The sequence below is a fragment of the Osmerus eperlanus genome, chromosome 12 (genome assembly GCF_963692335.1).
Source record: "Osmerus eperlanus chromosome 12, fOsmEpe2.1, whole genome shotgun sequence".
Taxonomy (NCBI): Eukaryota; Metazoa; Chordata; class Actinopteri; order Osmeriformes; family Osmeridae; genus Osmerus; species Osmerus eperlanus.
Window position 1 is genome coordinate 6,907,539 of NC_085029.1, and position 19,955 is coordinate 6,927,493.

A 19,955-nucleotide genomic window follows, 5' to 3' on the forward strand; every position below is an offset into this window, starting at 1 on the left:
GTTTTAAAAGACTGGTCGAGACCCGAATAAACTTGTCTTGAATGTCCACTGTTACAACCTCCTTAGTTCACTTCCTCAACGTTGTCCCCAAATCCCTTCCGCTCCGTGATAGGACGGTGTGATGAGAAGGCATGGACTCGTTCGCATAGTGGATGATATGATTGGATGATGTCTTAGTGGGAAGTTCCCAAACGCCGGTTTCGCTGTCGAGTTGCGCAAAACGCCATTTTGGAGTGACAGTGGAAAAGAAGTGAAAGGTCTAGACGCCGTCTTTCTAAGGTAAATATGCGTTGAAATACCGTTTTGTAATTGTAAGGTACATATTTCGTATCTGACCTAGCCACAATTGATCCCACACGACTCGTTTCCCCGTTATACGTTTTTGAAATGACGTCACATTTCCTCTGGCTACATCTGACGCGGCATTAGCCATTATCATCAGCTGCTAGATTTAGCCTAGCTAGCAATCGGAACGTTAGGGGCCGGTAACCCCAGCTACAGTACGTGCATTACTAGCTAACTGAGTGTAAATACATAGTTAAATACCCACGGCTTGTTGGCATCGTCTAATTGACTATGCAATCTTCTTGGTGACAAACCCAATGATATCTAGTTAAGACAAGTTGTCAGAGATGATGGCTGAGCTAGCTAGCAGCACTAGCTACTGCGTCCGAGACGGACTAGCTAGCTAATCTAGCTAGCTTTTTGGTTATGCTACCAGCATACGCCCTACTCCATTACTCGTCAGCCACGGATTGTTAATCGTTCAAAACAATTAAAACGAGTAGCAAGCTATTCTAGAATATCACATTTGAATTACGGTGTCCTAATTTAACGCGCGTCTAGTGCGAAGTCAATCTTGCCTGTGAACTAGATAGGCCTAATTTAGCCGGTGAATCACCTGCTGGTTAGTGCTAGTTTAGATAGCAAAGCTCGTATTTCCGTTGTTTGTATAGCTAGATTGTTGAAGGCAGCTTAGCTCGCATAGATAAGAATCCCTGTCGGCTGCTCCGCATACACTATGCTACAAACAGAGTGATGGCTAGCCAGCGAGGTTGCACTGGCTCTGCCGGATATGCATGTTGGCTAAATGCACCATACTGTTATTGCGCTGCAGAAGGAATATAGCAAGCGAAGACTTATGAACATATGGTCTAAAAACATGTCTACGATTAAAACGCACGTATTTAACCACTTACTGTTAGAGTTGTCATTGCAGCTTGTTTTGTGGGCCGATTTAACTTTTAGAATGAGTTAGCTTGCTAGCTGTACTATATAACAATATGGAGAAGGGTTCGAAACCAAGGTAACGTTAAGGATGCACATAGCCTAGATCCTACTGCTTTATAACCGCAAGATGTAATGAACAGTTCAGTTGGCTTATTTTTTTCTTTTTTAAAGTTGCTTGTAGGGTATTTAGACAGGACAGGTCGATATCACTAACAGAATCAAGAAATGACCCAATAGTAGTGGTTGTAGTTAGCTGTTGAAAAACGTAATTCACGATTACATTCATATCAGTGACGTTTGTTATTTTCACTTTGTCCCACAATCAGCATACGATGTTATTCAAATACTTGTTTAGTTGCCTTCACTAGAATGTATCTTTCTTCATTTACAGATTTACCACCATGGGGAATATGTTTGCAAGCCTGTTCAAGGGCCTATTTGGCAAGAAGGAGATGAGAATTCTCATGGTGGGACTTGATGCTGCTGGGAAAACAACCATCCTGTACAAACTCAAACTAGGAGAGATAGTCACCACCATTCCCACAATTGGTGAGGATCATTCAGTCTTGCATCTTAACTATAGAGCTTTTACTGCACCACCACTCATTGTCTTATGAGTATTGCAATGCAGACCTGGCCTAGTTTATTAACTGTAAAAAAAAAACGGTAGTAACCTTGACTGATGACCTTCCCTGCCACGTGAAAATTCCCTGGTTTGTTGTTTTCAGAACTTTTGCATGAGACACATCAGCAAAAATATTGGTGACAATAGGAGTGGATTGAATTAAATCAATCTATTGCATAGGCTAATAGAAGTTCTGTGGGTAACTAACTCTTTATCTTTTCATCATAGGTTTTAATGTTGAAACGGTAGAATATAAGAACATCAGCTTCACAGTGTGGGACGTCGGCGGTCAGGACAAGATCAGGCCACTGTGGCGCCACTACTTCCAGAACACTCAAGGTGAGACACTAAACTCCCCGCAGGTAATAATTATAAAACAGGTTTCCCCTTTTACGGAATTCCAACTCGCCCTGTTTCCTCAGCCCCCCTGATAGGAGTGTATTTTCATGAACTTCATAAAAATAAGTTCAGTCAATGTTTGACGCTTTCCAACCATGTGACCGCGGTTCTCCTCCCCAGGACTCATCTTTGTGGTGGACAGCAACGACAGGGAGCGAGTGAACGAAGCAAGGGAGGAGCTGGCAAGAATGCTCGCCGAGGACGAGTTGAGAGACGCTGTGCTGCTCGTTTTCGCAAACAAACAGGTGAGTTGTAGCGCTGTCTGTTTCATATCCCTTGATTATATCATCCTCTGGGATAATGGGGACCCCATTCGAACTGTATGTGTGTAGTGTTTCTGTGATACTCACTTACCTTGCTTTTTTCCTGTTCCTTGCGTGTTACTCAATTTGAAAAGATTTAGATACAGAGCTCAATTAATTTAGTCTGCACTACTGCATATTTGACAGATTTATTTTTTATTTTCTTCAGGACCTTCCTAATGCCATGAACGCTGCAGAGATCACAGACAAGCTGGGCCTGCACTCCCTCCGCCAGCGCAACTGGTACATCCAGGCCACCTGCGCCACCAGCGGGGACGGCCTGTACGAGGGCCTGGACTGGCTGTCCAACCAGCTGAAGAACCAGAAATGATCCATTCCACCTATTTGTTTTTTGTTTTATTATTTCTCTGTCTGACACAATGGCAGCATCGGTTTCAAGCCCCTAGCCCTCCAGTTCCCTCTCCATTCTGGTCTGTTTCACATAACGACCCCCCTCCCCAATCTTCTTTCTCTCCTCATCCATCCTCACGGGGTTTTAGCCTGTGCTGCTCCTGTGTGTTTTATTGTGTGTTTGCAGTCGGGTGTGTGTGCGCGTGCGTGTGGGTGTGAAGGCGTCTCTGTGTTCGTTAGCTGGGATTGGGAGTAACCCTGGCGTGCCTTTTACACACCTCCTGTGGTAACAGTGGTCTGGCTCTTCAAGCCCCCCCCCTTCCACCGATTCACCACCTTGCCCAGCCTATCCCCAACTCTCGATCTTGCACGGCCCCTTACTACCACCCTCCTACTCACCCCCCCAGCAAGCATGGTTTTCACTAGGCAAAGAAAGAGCAAGGGTGCCAGCTCCCTCCCTCCCCATAGTGGCTATTTAATATATTACATGATTTGTACAACCAGTGTAGAGACTAAATAATAGCATGCTCATTTAAACATGTGTTTTGTTTTGACCCAGCTGTAAAAGAAAATAGAAAACTGAAATGAATTGCATTGTAACCTGTATCAGGTTGAAGCAAATCGAAGAGACCACAGAGAAGCCCCCCCCCCGTACATCCTCGATCATTCTTTGCATCATTTGAAAATCATGCTGTTTGTTTTTATATCATTATTATATTACAGATAATTCTTAGCAATGGTTCTCCAGTGAACACTACCCTTTTCCCCTGCAAGAGACCATGAAGCACAAACAATAGGATAACTCCCTAAGATGTCAGATTTGCTTTGATTTAAAATCAATAAATGTTACATGATTTCCACTGTCATTTTCAAAATGTGTACACTTGACATTTTAATTGACTGATTTGATTTATTGTACCTATTTAACACAATACCAGAGGTTCAACTAATGAAAACGGTTGCGCCCACAATGTAAAATGAAGTCACCAATGCATTTCAAAGGTGGTCAAAACTGGCTGCTTTAATTCTCACTGACTATTCAATGGCTTCAAACTTTATTCCTCAATGAAATGTTACGTATTGTTTTGTGTGTAGTTCTAGTGTCTTTGTTAACTGCTGAACCAAATGCAATTGAGCAGTATGACAAATCCTGTATATGAAAGTAGTGTACCCCGAGGGGCCTAGCCGCTCTAGATTGGTTTTCTACCTTAATATGTTCCATGAGGTTTTTCACAAAAGGTCGTCAGCAGTACCTCAGCAGGCTGTACCCAGCCTGCTTTGCTAATTTCCTGGTTGGGAAGAAGGAAAGCACCAAATATGAAGGCTCTTAATGTAAGACTTCAGGCTAATGAAGGAAACCTAGCTAAAGGGTATGATAGCAAAAGCAACTATCTTTTCACAACACATGCTTCATACTTGAGTTACCACATCATTGCAGGTATTGGTATCAGTCCCCCTCATCCTCAGTGCTAAAAGGACTGCGGTGGACTCGGGAGAAGGGGGAGGCTACCTGGTTATGAGCTAAGCACCCTTTTTCAGTGTGCGGTAATGGGTGTTATGCTGGCACTTATGTCAAGAATGATTGTAATTCTGCACGTTCCACCTGCAAAACTGTTTCTGTGGGGCTTCCTGAACACATTAAACATTATAATTTGATCCGAACACCTGGTGTGAAGAATGTGTTAACTTGAGACTTTTCTCCTTTTATTTTTTAGATCCAACACTTAGACAAAACTAAGCTAAAACAAAACTGCTATGTTAAAGAATTGACGATCAAATTAATTGAAACCATGTTCACAGTTCCATTAGGAAACTTGTTAAATAAATACAAATTGTTCATGAGTGGTTTAGGCATATGGTGTGCTAATTTATTTCGTAGGACTGAACCTGTTCAGTTCTATCCCAAGACGTCGTGCTGGTAAGTGAGAAAGGCGCACCTTTTGCTGTACAGCTGGAACAACTATGCTCCTCCCTCTGGAGTCAGGTATGGGACAGAGTTGACTGTTGAGAAAGCAGCGGGTCCTCACGGCTTTTTTCAGATATAGGATTCCTACTAGAGGTAGAGTAATATTTTTTTTTTACCGTCCTTTTATCAACGTACTTTCAACATGACTGTCAGTTGATAGCCTCCTAAACAGCCTGAAAACAGCCTGAATGAAGGGTAAGTTTTCTTTCTATATTTTTCTATTTACGACGTGCAACAACACAGCGAGAGAGCAAGGTGCGTGAGCGATACTGAAGCCATTGTTGCCTACTCCACAGGTGAATTACGGCAAAGCTATTTTTTATTTTTTTAAATAAAATGTCAATTATTGTTACCTGTTGTGTGAATCATTTCAAGACAACCAGCTGAGCTGTTAGTTGGGCTATAGTCACCCACAACGTTTCTATCAAAAGCAACGATTTAAAAGGTGTTTATTCGTATGTGGCTGATTTTGTTGGGTCACATGACAGATGTCTCATTTGTGTTTCAGTAACTAATTCATGGTACAAAGTGAACATACACCGTGTTTATTGTCAGGTCTCCTTTTCAGCTGAACTGTTGAACCCTATAGAATTGGCAGGGTGTGCACCTTCTGTAGAACAGTATGACCTCATTATTATTTGCCTGAAGCTAAGACGACGACTAATATCCAAAGGAATTACAAAACCCTTGAGTTAAAAGTAAAAAAAATCAAATAAACTCAAACATATACAAAGAATTATATTGACTAGAGGTTGATATCTCAAGAAAATATTTGTTAGGAGCTAATGAGACAAATGTTTATATAACGTTTTCGCCATTTCTCATACTTCTGGTAACACTTGAGGGCACTGATATTGATCTGATGAACCTCAATTGTGCTTTTGGCTGAAGACACGCTCACCGAAACACACCACGCCAAACCACACACTAATTTGTCTCATAAATAAGGAGCAGCAAGCCTAACCCAATACAGTGGCAGAGCTGCCATACAAAAGGCCTTTGTGAAGCTGCTGTATGCACTTTCAGTAAAAGGCCCTGCCACCCACCACTGTTTGCTATGTAGAAAACATAGGTATGGGTAATTACTACACTTCACCCTACCCAGGATTGCCTGCCTGGCCTGATCCAGACAATTTGTCCCTTTCGAAACTGCAGCTTGCCAGCATTCTTCCTCATCCATTACATGCTTTCTATTCAGCTTCTGCATAGCAACAGTGAGTCAAACCAATTCAGCTGCCAGAAAGTCTACCAAATGTGTACATATAGATGGACATGCGCGCACTCATACACATGCACACTCAACGCTCAGTCACAGATAAAATAATCCTGTGCAAGTTTGCGTGGGTTCTGTGGAAATACTGCTTGTTGTGTATGAATCTGATTTGATAACAATCTGCGCCTAAGGTAAATTATGTTAATTTTGTATACGGCTAGATTATGGGCCCCCTCACTCACTGAGTGGGTGTGTGTCTGTGTGCATGCATGCTTCTAACCCATTCAGGTCATGTGATGGAGGTTGAAGGGCCATGGACAGAGGTCTTCGAGTGCTCAGAGAGTAAGCAGGACCATGGAGAGGAAGAGCTTCTGGGCAGTTCTACCCTTACTCTGGCTCCCCTGGTACCCAGACCTCCTCCTGTTCAACGTTCCCAGCCCCTCGTTATCACTAAAAGCAGGTACCACTAACACACAGACCTACAAACACTTACACAACTTTTTAGACGTCTTGTTCTGAAGTAGAGAAATAATGTGACACAATCCAATATGCTGGTCTCTATGGTTTCCTTGGTCTGTGTGTTTCCGAATCAGATGGAAATAAAATGTTGATATTAAACATCATTGAAAATAATGATAACAAAAACTTTCTTTTCAAAGTATATTTAATTCTTTGTTCCATATTCAAATGTGTCACTAAAGCCAACCCGATAGACATGCATGCAAACATTATCAGCATTACTAAATAAACTCAAGCCTGTGGTATGGAATGGACTCATTGACACTACTCTGTTGACTCATACTCTGATGATGGAATCAACAGTCAAGAAAAAAACACAGAATCACAAATATTGGCAAAAAGCTGACTTTGTCACTGATTCAAATATCATTATAATGTATTTGAATGTTTGCTAAAAAATATTGTCAGAGGATAGGATGTATTTAAAAAAGACAATGTTTTTGAATGCTTGTCTTTCTGTTTTCCACTGCTTTTTCTCGCAGAACAAAAGGGTCTAGGCCATTGTCGTCCTCCGTCCCATCCATACCAAATCCTTTTCCAGAGCTCTGCAGCCCTTCTCAGTCCCCTGTCCTGATTGGTTCACACTCACCTCAATCAAGTAACACTCATGTACGTTTTTTGTCTGTAAACATTCAGCCAGTGCTCACCAACCTCAGATGTTTGAGAAATGCCATCAATTGCTGATGTTTCTCCCAGATCTAGAGCTAGCCTATTTAATACAACTGACAAACCATTTACAACAGTGTGATCTAAGTTATGATTTGCAGAGGTGTGAATGACTGTTTCACTATAACCAATCCTTAAGCGTCCACTGAAAAAGTATAAGGTATACACAATGAACCTGCACTTCAAATTGACTGGCAGAGATTGAAGATAAAGTATTAGGGGTATATTGGGTGATAGACTCAGTGCTGTGTGCTCATTCTGGGTGAACGTGATTGGCAGATGCCCCGGGCGCTGCTTGTCTGTAATTAACGTCAGACATACTATTACACTGCCATAGACACTCCGGGGCACACACCGCACCCCTCATGTCCTTCCACTGCACAGCACAGGGTTATCTACTCTTTAGGCCTATATGAACAGGGACACCTTGACATTGCACTGCTTTGTCACCATTGCTAAAGCATTTGTAGTGCCTTGAGGTAATCTAGAATAGCATACTTAATACTGCATACTTTTCAGTAAGGTTGGTAATATGTTGTGGGTCTTCAACAGCAGAGCTAAGCTTAGTAGCTGTTTTTTTTGTGCAAGAAAACATTTCTGAATGAACAAATTGGGAAGATAATGAGGGAGCCACAAGGCTCCCAAATACATAACCATAATTGTTCTTGCCGTCACCTTGTAGTGGAACAAGTCTGTTCTTGTTGATTGACAGATTTCAGGTCGTACAGGTTTGTGTCTGCGTGAGTGAGGGGTTGGCCGAGAAACCAGACGCTGCGTCAGTGTGTGTGTGTTGAGTTGTGTCAACCGGTCCTTGTTGGCCCCAGGATAACCCAAAGTTGGCTATAAACACAGTTGGTGACACACAGTTGGTGACACACAGTTGGTGACACATGCGTGGGGGTGGGGGGGTTTACGCCATGCTGCTTGAAGGTCCCATCAGACCTGTTCTGGAGTAATCAAAGTAAGGCAGAAGCAATAAAAGAAAAGGGAGAGAAGTGGCTGAAATGTAGTAAACTCCTCAAAAAAAGTTTGGAAACGCTATTTTGGTCAATTATTCCTCCCCTTCAATAATATCAATTGGTATTGTATTTTATATCGTTGGAAAGCCTGATTAGTCACCTTTACAACGAGGTACAACTTCTAAGGATCGTGCATTCGTGGAATGAGCAACACAGCTAACCGTGTGGGTAGCGGCCCCAAAAAGATTGCCAAAATCTCCTGCAATATTCTTCTGTTGGTATTCACTGTCGTTTTGAGTTGCTTGGTGGATTGGATGATTTCGCACTCCCACAGTAATAAGGAAAAAACAACACATATTGGCCATTTTTACACTTGATTCATTTTAGTAGCGTGTGGAAGATCCATACGCAGCCACAACAGCTTGGCACCTCCTCCTCATGCTGGTCACCAGCCTGGTCACACACTACTGTGGGATGGCATCCCATTCCTCAACCAGGATTTGTTGCAAGTCAGCCTCTGGCACGTACAGCATGCCCAAACTGATCCCACTTGAAGCTCAAAACAAGAGTGAATACCAACAGAAGAATATTGCAGGGGATTTTGGCATTTTTTTGGGGCCGCTACCCACACGGTTAGCTGTGTTGCTCATTCCACGAATGCACGATCTTCACAAGTTCTACCTCGTTGTAAAGGTGACTAATCAGGCTTTCCAACTATATAAAATACAATACCAATTGGTATTGTTACTGAAGGGAAGGAAATCGACCGAAATAACGTTTTTCAGAACTTTTTTTGAGGAGTTTATAATATACAATAAGGTATCATTCTCTATCTTTTTCTCCTCAACCTCCCTTTAAGTTAGATAGGTAGCTCTTGGAAAATGAGATCGAAAAAATCTTGAATTTGAATGTTTTTTTGTTGTTTCTGTCGGTGCATTCAAATTGATAAAATAATACATTTATTATTAACTAGGCAAACAAATCAAATCACCTATGAGCAGCATGTCATTCAAGTCTGAATTAATTCATGATTTGTCAATCGGCAATGTTTAGTGCTTTCAAAATGCTGTTTTTGTTGAACCTGATTGACCTTGGATGTGGATTATGAAAGAGAAAGTATGAAGCAGTGAATGACAGGATACCACAAAGAGATAGTCCTGGAGAGCAAAACTAGGATTGTGAACAAGTTTAATGGGAGGTTCCAATGTCAGACCTTAGAGAATTAAGGCGGATATTTGACAGTTTGAAAGCTGTCGACTGGTTCATGGCAGACCCCAACATTGTTGTGCCTTTGATGAGTTGCATTGTGGCTGAACCAGGTTTTAAAGCTGCTTTATTCTCTTGCTATAACTACCCATTGTCCACGTACTCTCCTTACACCTGTGTACAACTGGGAATTGTCGATAAGGATGGCATGTTTTTTGTGTTTGAGTGCATCCTTGTGTGACTCACTCAGGGGTTAATAGTTTCCTCATATTTATCTCACGCCTTATCTCTTTCTTTAACGCCTGCTCTTTGAGTGTCTTTTTCCTTATCTCTCTTTTTTTTCCAGCTTGTCAAGGTGTTTGGAGAGGACAGTCACAGCAGGTGTCTATGGGTCTCCGCGGGGGCTACAGTCAGGGAGGTGTGTGATATACTAGTCCAGACAGCTCACTGCTCGGACCAGAAGAACTGGGCTCTCATTGAGCTGCACCAAGCCCTGGGTCTGGGTAAGATCAGTATATTAGTGCTGTATAGCATAGTTTAACAAACAGGCACTTTAGATGATGCTTGTCTCATGGGCCCCTATACTCATGAATGTGCCCCTATATCAGTGTAAGATCTGAACTGCAAAGAGCATGAAATATGCTCAAATCATCATTTCTGTTACTAAGACTTATCATGTCAGGTGTGTAAGAAAGGGATTGACACAGATTTCAGGCCAATCCGAAATATTTTTGAAAGAGTTACTTGCCCTTGTGCAACTCCCAGAGCGATGTCTGGAGGACCACGAGGTGGTGCAGGATGTGCAGGCTCGGTGGCAACCAGAGGGCGACACCAAGCTCGTCTTCCGCAAAAACTATGCCAAATATGAATTCTTCAGGAAACCTATGGTAAGGAAACCCCTGATTCTCAATTTCTGGTCTTGGAACTGTCAGTTTGCAATGTCTCGCTGTGTTCTGGCAAGATGCGTCTGGATTTGTGACCCACAAAGAGACCAAATGTCCTTCTACTCCATACATAACACATTCATTACTTTCTGTATATTCTAAATACAGGTAATCTCTAGACACTTTTGACTGAAATCATGTCTGAGGAAAAAAATGAATTGCATGTGGCTGTATTCCATGGATTTTGTCTGTAGTGTGGGAGTGGCACTTTCTTGAATAACACTTCCTGGTTGAGTCCCTCATCAGTGTTAAGATCTTGTTCTTGTCACATTCATCATGTTGCTCATGCCGTCATTGACAGGGCTGATGACACCCACCCACAGACAAACACATATAAAGTATACTCACACTCACAATGTAAATTTTGCATCTTTGTCTGTTCAGTGTTCACATGCATTTGAATTTGTTGATTGAGCTGCGTTTACAGTGTTAGTAAATGTTATATCCAGGTAAACGTTTGCTTTGGTTTGAATAATGGCTTACCACCACATGTTGTAACCCATAACTGTCACGAACAAGCCTTTAACAATATTTCTAGTATTGAAACAGTTTTATTCCAGAAACACCTTAACACACATAAACTGGTTTACTAAATCATTGTTGTCTGTTGTCTGAAATGAATTGAATAAAATCACTGGGATGCCAGCATTTTAGGCCTCACAAATGTGTTTGTTAACTGCCGGCTCCACTTACAGCAGTTCTTTCCTAAGAACATGATCTCTGACAGCGCTGATGTCACCAAGGGCATGACATCATCAGAGCTTATTCAGGTGAGCCAATAAAAATGGAGGCCGGCATCTTCAGCCTCCAATCCTTACTGTGAAGGCTGTTGTTCAAATTTAGCTCTGCATCAACTAGACGTGAATCACTATGACAGGCTGTGCAAGGGACAGAATGAACCGAAAGACGTTAAGATTCCCCTTTTCAAACATTTTGTCTAGCTTAGTGCAATGTATTTAAATATTTCTTATTTTAAGCTGTTTAAATTTGTAAAAAAAAAAAAGTGTAACTTGAAAAATACATTTCCCAATCCTGCTGTAATTTAAAACGTTATAAGTCTGCGTTAGGTCTGAGTTTGAAATGTCGTACTACTAATCCAAACAAACAAAAAAATACTTAAAAATGCAAACATACTTACATACTGTATATTAACGTTTTCAATAAGGATGTGAATATACAAAATCTGTACACAAGTACTCTTTCAGTTAAAGGTAAAAATATAAATATAATGAAAGCCTTATGAGCTTATAACGAAAGAAAAAAGCTAGCATTAAATGATAATAATAATAATAACAATAGATTTTATTTGTAATGCACTTTACATTTGAATCAAATCTCAAAATGCTACAGTTAAGATTATAGAAGCAAGGTAAGAACATCACATAAAGACATAAGTATACTCTTTCTTCTTGGATAGTAATAACACAGAGACTAAAACTACCAGACATTGTGGATTGAACATACTGCTCTGTTGTACACATTTTTGCTAACATCTTTCCTTTCCCCAGAACATGTCTGGAGCGTGTCCAGAGATCCAGGGCTTCCTGCATATGAAGGAGCGCAGCCGCAAGACCTGGAAGAAGGTCTTCTTCTTCCTTAGACGCTCAGGCCTCTACTTCTCCATCAAGGGCTCCTCCAAGGTCAGCAGGTCAAAGGTCAAATGCACTGAGACATTGAGAAAACAAAAGTTTGGGCGATCGGCAACGGTTGTTTCCGTGCTGTTGCAACTGCCTTTGATGATGTTGCAATAATGTCAAAAGGGGAATCTTCATGGAATCATGAAGACATCAAGGGATAGCGCTGGAGAATGTCCTGGAGGCCATGTACTGTCTGCTGGTGTGCTTGGTTGTTTATCTCTCCGATGTCACGCATATGTGTGTCTGTGTTTCTGCAGGAACCGCGCCACCTTCAGTGTTTAGATGAGCTGAAGGACTTGATTGTCTACACAGTCACCAATAGCCGCAAGCTCTATGGAGCCCCTGTTGACTTCACTTTCTGTGTCAAGGTAAGAGTTTAACATGTTACATTACCCTGGCTGATGTTTCTAAATGTTAAAATAAGTATTTTAGCAGAGAATAGTTTCTGCCTGTACATGAAATTTGCTCCCTGTACATGCATTGTTTGTGTTAACAGTATTTGCACAATATTATGTGTCAAGCTGTTTCTGTTCTTAACTGGAGCGTTATATCTTTCACCCCAACAGAGTGAAAATGTATCTGTGAAAACAATCAGTGATTTTCTATAAAATACCCAAAGGCCCAAAGAGTTTATGTGACGTGTTTGTGTGTGTGTGTGTGTATCCATGTCTGTAGCCTTGTAAAGATGGATTTCGTGCTCAGAACCTAACGCTTCTGTGTGCAGAGAATGAACAAACCCGCACCTGTTGGATCTCAGCCTTCAGACTGTTCAAGGTGAGAAGAGACTTAACATAAACATCCCTCCACTTGAGGTACTGATCTTGTCCAACTGTTTAAAATATTGTCACAACACCAATGCTTCGTACGTGACATTTAGACCTTAGAACTTAAGATGTGTATGAAGTTACCATACTCTAACTTAAGCTGCAATAGGTAACTTTTTGGAGTAAAGTAAACTCACTTCAACTTCAACTGTTATTTAAAATAATAAAAGTAAAATAATCTGTATGATCGGCTCATTTTGAGCCATTTCTCAAAATGAGAAATTGCATCAACTTCCACGCTTTCCTTCAACTTTGATTGACAGTGTTTTCACAATATACGCCAAAGAGGAACGTTCTCCTTGCTAAAGCCAATTGGCTGGAACAGGATTTCTGGAACATAATTGGATGGAAAGTAGCGGGATGCTCCAAAATTAGAAATTGACATTCCGCTAACACTGAACTGTCAGTGTTGCTAAACAACTCTCAGAGGGCCTTGTTGGCTTACACAACATGTTTACAGGGTCCAAACTTTTTAACGGAAACAATCGTGCCTATTGTACCTTTTTAAATAATTACATTTCTATCTTCTTTGACAGTATGGGAGTCAGCTTCAGTACAACTTCCAGCTGTCCCAGTCGACACCACAGTGTGCAGAGGGGACCTTGTGTACAGACACCAAGGTCAGCTAAGAACACGGCAGGACAATATCCTGTGTAGTCAACAGCTGCCCACATTTACATTTATTTATTGCTGTGTGTGTGTGTGGTGTTTGCTTCATGTTTAGTCCTGTTCAATTCAAGCATTGCTTGAATTGTCTGAAGTTTGTGAGCATCACATGCATTACATTGTATTATATCAGTGGGCTAACATTGATCTTCCCTGTGTGTGTGTGTGTGTGCATACACGTGCTGGTCAGCAAAGTGAGTCCGAGGACAGCCTTGTGGCCATGGACTTTTCGGGGAAGGCTGGAGGTCGGGTGATCCAGAACCCCAGAGAGGCCCAGAGTGCAGAGAGAGAAGAGGGGCAGGCCTGGAGGGTGAGGATGGAGGGGTAGAGATAAGGGGGTCAGAAAAAGGAATAAACATAGATAAAGAGCGGTTTAGGTGATTAAATGAAATGAAATGAGATGAAAAGGCAAGACAATTTACTTTTGTAGAAAAACAATAAGGGGTAATGAAGATAGAACTGAAGGGAGGATAGAGAGGAGAGTTGTGTAAACAGCCTCAGGAACAAGAAAAAGACAGTTAGGAGATTTCCAGATAGGTCTCTGTGGTGTTTTTCAGTGCAGCATCTGTCTCTGGTGGAGAGATGGTTTAAATTTGGTTAGATGGGTGTTAGGGTGTAAAAGTACGTACCTTGTGGCAACCACTGAGAGTCACGGGGTAAAGATGCAAACAGGATGAGTCAGAGACACAAAAAGACTGGAAAAAGCACCAACTTAATTAAGTAGACAGTCAAATAAATAAAATAATGTAAAACATATTTTTAGTAATAATAAGGCATTTTACTGCCTTATTGGATAGAGACAGTTAGAGGTAGACAGGAAAGGTAGGGAGAGAGGGGATAACATGCGGACTTGAACACGGCTCCCCTGCGGTAAGGCTTCAGCCCATATGGTACTTTTTATGCCCAGTGACCCATCGGTTGGTGCCAGAGACCTGAGCCCCCTCCTCTCGGGCTGGAGGAGTCCCCTCCACTCGGGCTGGAGGAGTCCCCTCCTCTCGGGCTGGAGGAGACTCCTCCACTCGGGCTGGAGGAGACTCCTCCACTCGGGCTGGAGGAGACTCCTCCATTCGGGCTGGAGGGGACTCCTCCACTCGGGCTGGAGGGGACTCCTCCTCTCGGGCTCCCTCCTTTGATAGTCAGCTCCGTGCTGACTATCTGATGAGTCACATCCATGTGGCTAGTCAGCGGAGTGGGGGAGCAGGGAACAGGCGGCCGTGAGGCGACTTGGGCTCTGTCGCTCTGGGGGTGCCACAATTAGTGTTACTGTGCATTCTAATTGTGTAATGCAGTTCAGTTAGATCCTTTTGTCTTTGCTCTGTGGTAGAGAAGAGAGGCCTTGAGGTGCAGCCTTCCCAGCCCCAGCCCGGGATCACGCCCCTCCTGTAAGTTGGAGACCAACCCACTCTAAGATACCTTTTATGTATCTGTGGCTTTGTGGACCTTCATTTAACGAGTAAGGTCTTCAGCCGCTTTCTCTTTCTCTTTCTCTCTCTCTCTCTTTCTCTGTGTGGATGTCAGCCATCCACAGGACCCAGCCTTGGTTCCATGGTGGTGTATCCAGAAAAGAGGCTGAAAAGCTGATAGAGGAACAGGGACACGTGGATGGGTGAGTGCATCCTTACCTCATCCTCCCCCCCCCCCCCCCAATACACTCCTTCCTCTGACTTCTTAAGTGTATCTTTATGTTTGTTTTTGTTGCTCCTTTCTTTTCTTTTTTTTAATCAATTTGAAGTGTATATTGTTTGCTTCTAGCTGCCTTTCCAACTTAATATAATATTGGTTGGGTAGACATTGGAGACCCAATCATTTGTGTGGACAACAATGGCAAGTATTCACAGCTATTTCTTTGTGTGTTTGTGGTTTTGGCGCGTTTCTGGATGCGTGTGTGTACACGTGTGTGTTCATCTGTGTGTAGGATGTTCCTCATCCGTGAAAGCCAGCAGCACACCCAGTGTTTCGTCCTCTCACTGTGTCACAAGCTGAAGACCAAACACTACCTCGTCATTCCTGTGAGTACTTTCATCCCTCTCCTTCTTGGTCTCCCTCCTGTCCTTGGTTTTGGTTTCTCAAAATACATCACTTTCTCAACTGACCATTTTAAGTACTGACTCATCTCAGAATCAGAATTTGGTTTTATTCACCATGTAGGTTACACAAACACGGAATTTAATGTGGCCGGAAGGTGCAAACAATAAACATATACGGATCTTCAATCCAATCTTCCAGTCTTCAGATGCAATAAATACTGCTAAATAATAAAATCATATTCATATTCATTTGTATTATAAATATAGGATCATTTTTAATTTTACATTTATTTTATTTTACTTATATCATAATACACCATCACACCATAAAAACATTCTAGGGTATTTTCTGAGAGAACCCAATAAAAATAATTGAGTAGCTAAGGAGCTTCATAGTTCCTGTCTAGACTTTACTGCGAAGAATTGGTATCAGTGATCATTTGATCAGATCAAGAGGTTGCAAGTTCTTATCTTTTTTTTCAAATCTGAGTATTCATAGTTTGTATTTCAATTGTATTGAATTTACTACAATCATCCACGGATAATCACTGTTTTTGAACTGTACGAGGACTAACATAGAGGTTGTCTGGAACTTTACAAGCTGTTTAATGTTTAGCAAATCATACGGAACAGTATTGTGTAAAACCTGCCTGTCACCCCCCCGCCCCCACCGAACAGTGTAATGAGGGAGGTAGGAATTACTACACCATGAACGACGGAGAAACGCTCTTCATCGACCTGCTCCAATTGGTTGAGTTCCACCAGATCAACAAAGGCAGTCTCCCTGTTTGCCTCAAACATCCCTGTGTCTGTGTAGCTCTCTGACCCCTGCTGCTGTCCTTGGGTAACCCTGTTTTGCCAGTAAGGGAGACTGTGTAGGACCATAGGTACTTCTGACTGACCAATGGTGCGGCAGCCTAGATGGATGTAGCCTAGAGACTGACGACACATAAAAAAAAACACCACTGTGGTAGCCAAGATGGTTTTAAGTCTGACAACTGTGTATTTCCTGTTTTCTGGTGAATGAAGTCTGAGCCTGAACCCTCCCTTTGTGCTTTAAACTGATCCTTTTTCATCATGTTTAAATGATCCAGTTTTATTCTGTTAATAATCACTGTAACAGAATTAAATTATTCATTTTCAGGTCAAATTGTCAGGTGAATGTCATTCCTTTTATTCATAGTTGAAATGCAGATCAGAGTACACCCCCTTCTACCCACCAGCTGTAGCTTATTTTATGATGTATTTTCAGTTTTATGGCCATATTGTTTTTTGAAGATGTCTCCTAGTTTTACACTTACAATAAATGAGTTGTATTTCCTGTGATGACTGTATAATTAGGCAATTTTGCTTGCACTTGCTGAAACAGCTAGCTTTGTGGTCCTGATATACTACTGCATTGTGATGTAGTCATTTGATTTAGCACAATAACCTGAGTGGACTGTGGAACATTTGGCCTCTAGAGGGCAGTCTTTAACACCGAATAGTACAAATATTACTTTGACAGAAGGCGTCTACAGTGAGAAAAAAAGATTGTTATTTAGAAATACAAAATAATGGTGAATATTTCATCAATTCAGTAATAAATATACGTGTTTGTCTCTTCGACCACTCAGTAACAGAAACCTGATGAAGCTGAGTTGTTAAAGGTACATTAAAATGTCTATAGTCAGTCTTCTGTGTGTTCTGAAAGATGGGGCTTTGTGCTTATTCGTGGTGATTTGTTTCAATGTGTCTTTATGTTTAGTGAACGTATAATTCTCAAATATGGACCCTATAAGTCCTTATAAATCAATATAACACAAAGCACTCTTAACTTGCATATATTTGCACATTGTTGGTGAAGGGAAAACCTGTATTGATGTGCCTTACAACTTTTTTTTTGCTTGAGAAGCATTTGGCTTCACCCCTTAGTGTCCCGCTGTGTTCACATGTAAAGCTTAAGGATTAGCAGCCTTCTTTTCAATGACATTCCACATGTACTTACTGTATGCCTTTGAATCTTGCACTTGCTCTCATTCTTCATATATTCAAGAAGTGTTGCTAGATGTTAAGCTTGTACACCAAGTTATTCGATACACAAGGCCAGTTAATCTTTTTGTGTCCCCTTTTCAAACAATTGAATTCCAAGGTTAAGATTGTGAGATTCTACCAAACTGTATTTTATGTACCTATAATATATATATTCATAATAAAAAAAATTACTTGCACGCCATTACCTGTTTGCATAGAGCACAATACAAAGGCACCTATTTTCAACTGAGAAAAAAGGACCAGCATTCTAAAAATCACAACATTAGAACAACTTACAGTTTGCAGGAATTCAGGACACTGATGCATTTTCCAACAATGTGTACTTTACTGCCTCAGTACTGCTTACTGTATGCTGAGAATGCGTGTGTGTGTGTGTTTGTGGTCCATGTTATTTCCCACATCCCACATGTCTTGTCCCTGTTGGGTTCTCTATTGAACAGTCAGTGCGAGACTGAAAACCAGTGAGCTGGGCTCACCTTTTACATACACTCAAATACCTGCCCACCTTTTATAGACCGGTTGCCATGGAAATCATTTTTTTTTCTCCCAAAGGCCTGGATAGTCATGTATATGAAGGGGCATAAAGGAGAGGATGGTCTGACATCCAATCCTATGTTGAGCTCCAGGTCTAGGTCCATTGTATGTTTTCAATCAAGAATGTAGTGATGGTAGATACTGTATGATTGCTTTAATTTGCATATCACTACCTGGCGTTTGCTGTTATATCATTCCTCTGAATAAATACATTTCTTCAAGAGAAAAACTGGGATGGAAAAACTGCTGTGAAGTGAAATATCCTTTACACACAGTGTGAATATAAATCCTTATTTCTCCTGTTCTCCTTAGTAGATGTTCTAACCCAAGGACAAGACAAAAGGCATTGTATGCAAGTATAGATTATACATATAGTATACAGTGTTTTGGGGGGCTGTGTTTGTGAATGTTTAGTTTTATTTCCCACTAATGAATGTAGTGTTACTATATGTCTATAGTTGCCAGCCACCAGATTCATTATTCAACTACCTAGACAGAGAGGAGTGGCTCTCGCAGTCAAAGAGCAGCAATGGATCTGTCATTATCTCCCCATCTCCACTCTCTCTCTGTATTTATCGTACCCTTCTTCTGTCCGTCTCTCTTTCAGCAGAAGGACCCTCTCTCTTTCTCTGCCACCAGACTCTCACACTTAGCATGCTCTCCACATCTCCCACTATTCCTCTCTGCACTCTCTCACTCCCTCTCTCCTTCCTCTTTCTAATATTTCTCCCTCTGACATTTTCTGTGCATAACTTTGAATACTTTTAACCTCCGTGCTTATAGTGTCACTGACATTCTTAAACTTATTTCCAAGAAAATCGGATAATGTAAGTAAAAGTTATATTTTCCTTTTGAAATATACTACATAGTGTTTAAAGTAACAAGTAGAACATCCAGTTCTTTTGCCCCTGTCTTAAGTTAAACGTTTTTTTGTGGAATTTCCACAAGAGGAAAGAGAGAGAGAGATAGAACAGCTTGGAGGCAAAGAGAATGTATTGTTCACTGGTGACTAGTACGAGACCATCTACACCATAATGCCAGGCGACTCCATCTTTAATTTATCATCATGTTTTATTAACCAGCGGGCAAACAAATACCACTGGACAGCTGGGGAACAAGACAATGAGTATAAATACATACCTATGAACGTACGATCTTGTAGGCATTTACGAGACATTACCTATCTGTTTTTGAGTAAGAACAAGAGGAAAGAGTCATGCTTCCTCTCACAGCTGACTCTAGCTTGCAAGCAGTATGTGTCATTTCGCTTCATGCAGAATATGATGCACTCCAGAACTGACCCTGAAAACACACTGGCTCCTTCTCATTAATTCATAGCCTTCAATCGTGGATTGAGTTACTGGCCACTGGAACCCAGGATTGACGTTGTGTCTGTCCCAGCCTGGCACGTATTCCTACACACATGCGCGAACACTCACAAACACACACACATTCATTACACAGACAGACGCACACATTTACCTATATTCTACCTGTATAGAAAACATTTAATTGTAAATGCTATCATCCTCTCCATGGAATGTTCGACCTTCTTTGTTTTTAGAATTAATTGAGACACCCCTTCTAAAACAATTAAATACAGACCTCAGATCTTTTTCCTGAATCTCGATTCTGCCATCTCACTTCGCAGGCCAGGAAGATGTATGGTCGTTAATGTGTATCTTATTTCGAACCTAAAATGTATCTGAATGAAAATGTGACAACTTAACTGATCTTCCAAAATTGTAAGTCTTTCCTTTGAAATGGCTCACTGAAATCCTTACTTCAGATGGTCCTCCTTAACCCATGACAAAGATCAAAGGCAAATCTTGGAGGGGTACTACCCCTTTAAG

At 41.4% G+C, this 19,955-nt stretch overlaps 2 protein-coding genes across 4 annotated transcripts; both read left to right on the forward strand.

Moving 5' to 3' along the window:
- Positions 1-133: 133 nt before the first annotated feature.
- On the forward strand, positions 134-3,486 carry arf2b (ADP-ribosylation factor 2b). The gene is made up of 5 exons (XM_062475518.1): positions 134-279; positions 1,622-1,779; positions 2,084-2,194; positions 2,375-2,499; positions 2,726-3,486. The coding sequence occupies exons 2-5, from the start codon at positions 1,632-1,634 to the stop codon at positions 2,885-2,887; spliced, it is 546 nt and encodes a 181-aa protein (XP_062331502.1). The 5' UTR covers positions 134-279; positions 1,622-1,631; the 3' UTR covers positions 2,888-3,486.
- A 1,295-nt stretch (positions 3,487-4,781) lies between these two features.
- Positions 4,782-17,749, forward strand: grb7 (growth factor receptor bound protein 7). Of its 3 annotated transcripts, none has more exons than XM_062475517.1 (15): positions 4,782-4,825; positions 6,375-6,546; positions 7,088-7,214; positions 9,783-9,939; positions 10,202-10,323; positions 11,076-11,150; positions 11,889-12,020; positions 12,275-12,385; positions 12,693-12,791; positions 13,378-13,461; positions 13,698-13,817; positions 14,832-14,889; positions 15,026-15,113; positions 15,423-15,516; positions 16,213-17,749. In XM_062475517.1, the coding sequence occupies exons 2-15, from the start codon at positions 6,383-6,385 to the stop codon at positions 16,357-16,359; spliced, it is 1,578 nt and encodes a 525-aa protein (XP_062331501.1). In that variant the 5' UTR covers positions 4,782-4,825; positions 6,375-6,382; the 3' UTR covers positions 16,360-17,749. The 3 variants fall into 3 exon arrangements, with proteins under 3 accessions (XP_062331501.1, XP_062331499.1, XP_062331500.1); XM_062475515.1 differs by lacking the exon at positions 4,782-4,825 and adding an exon at positions 4,844-5,068; XM_062475516.1 differs by lacking the exon at positions 4,782-4,825 and adding an exon at positions 4,844-5,068 and having other exon boundaries at positions 11,079-11,150.
- The last annotated feature ends 2,206 nt before the right edge of the window (positions 17,750-19,955 follow it).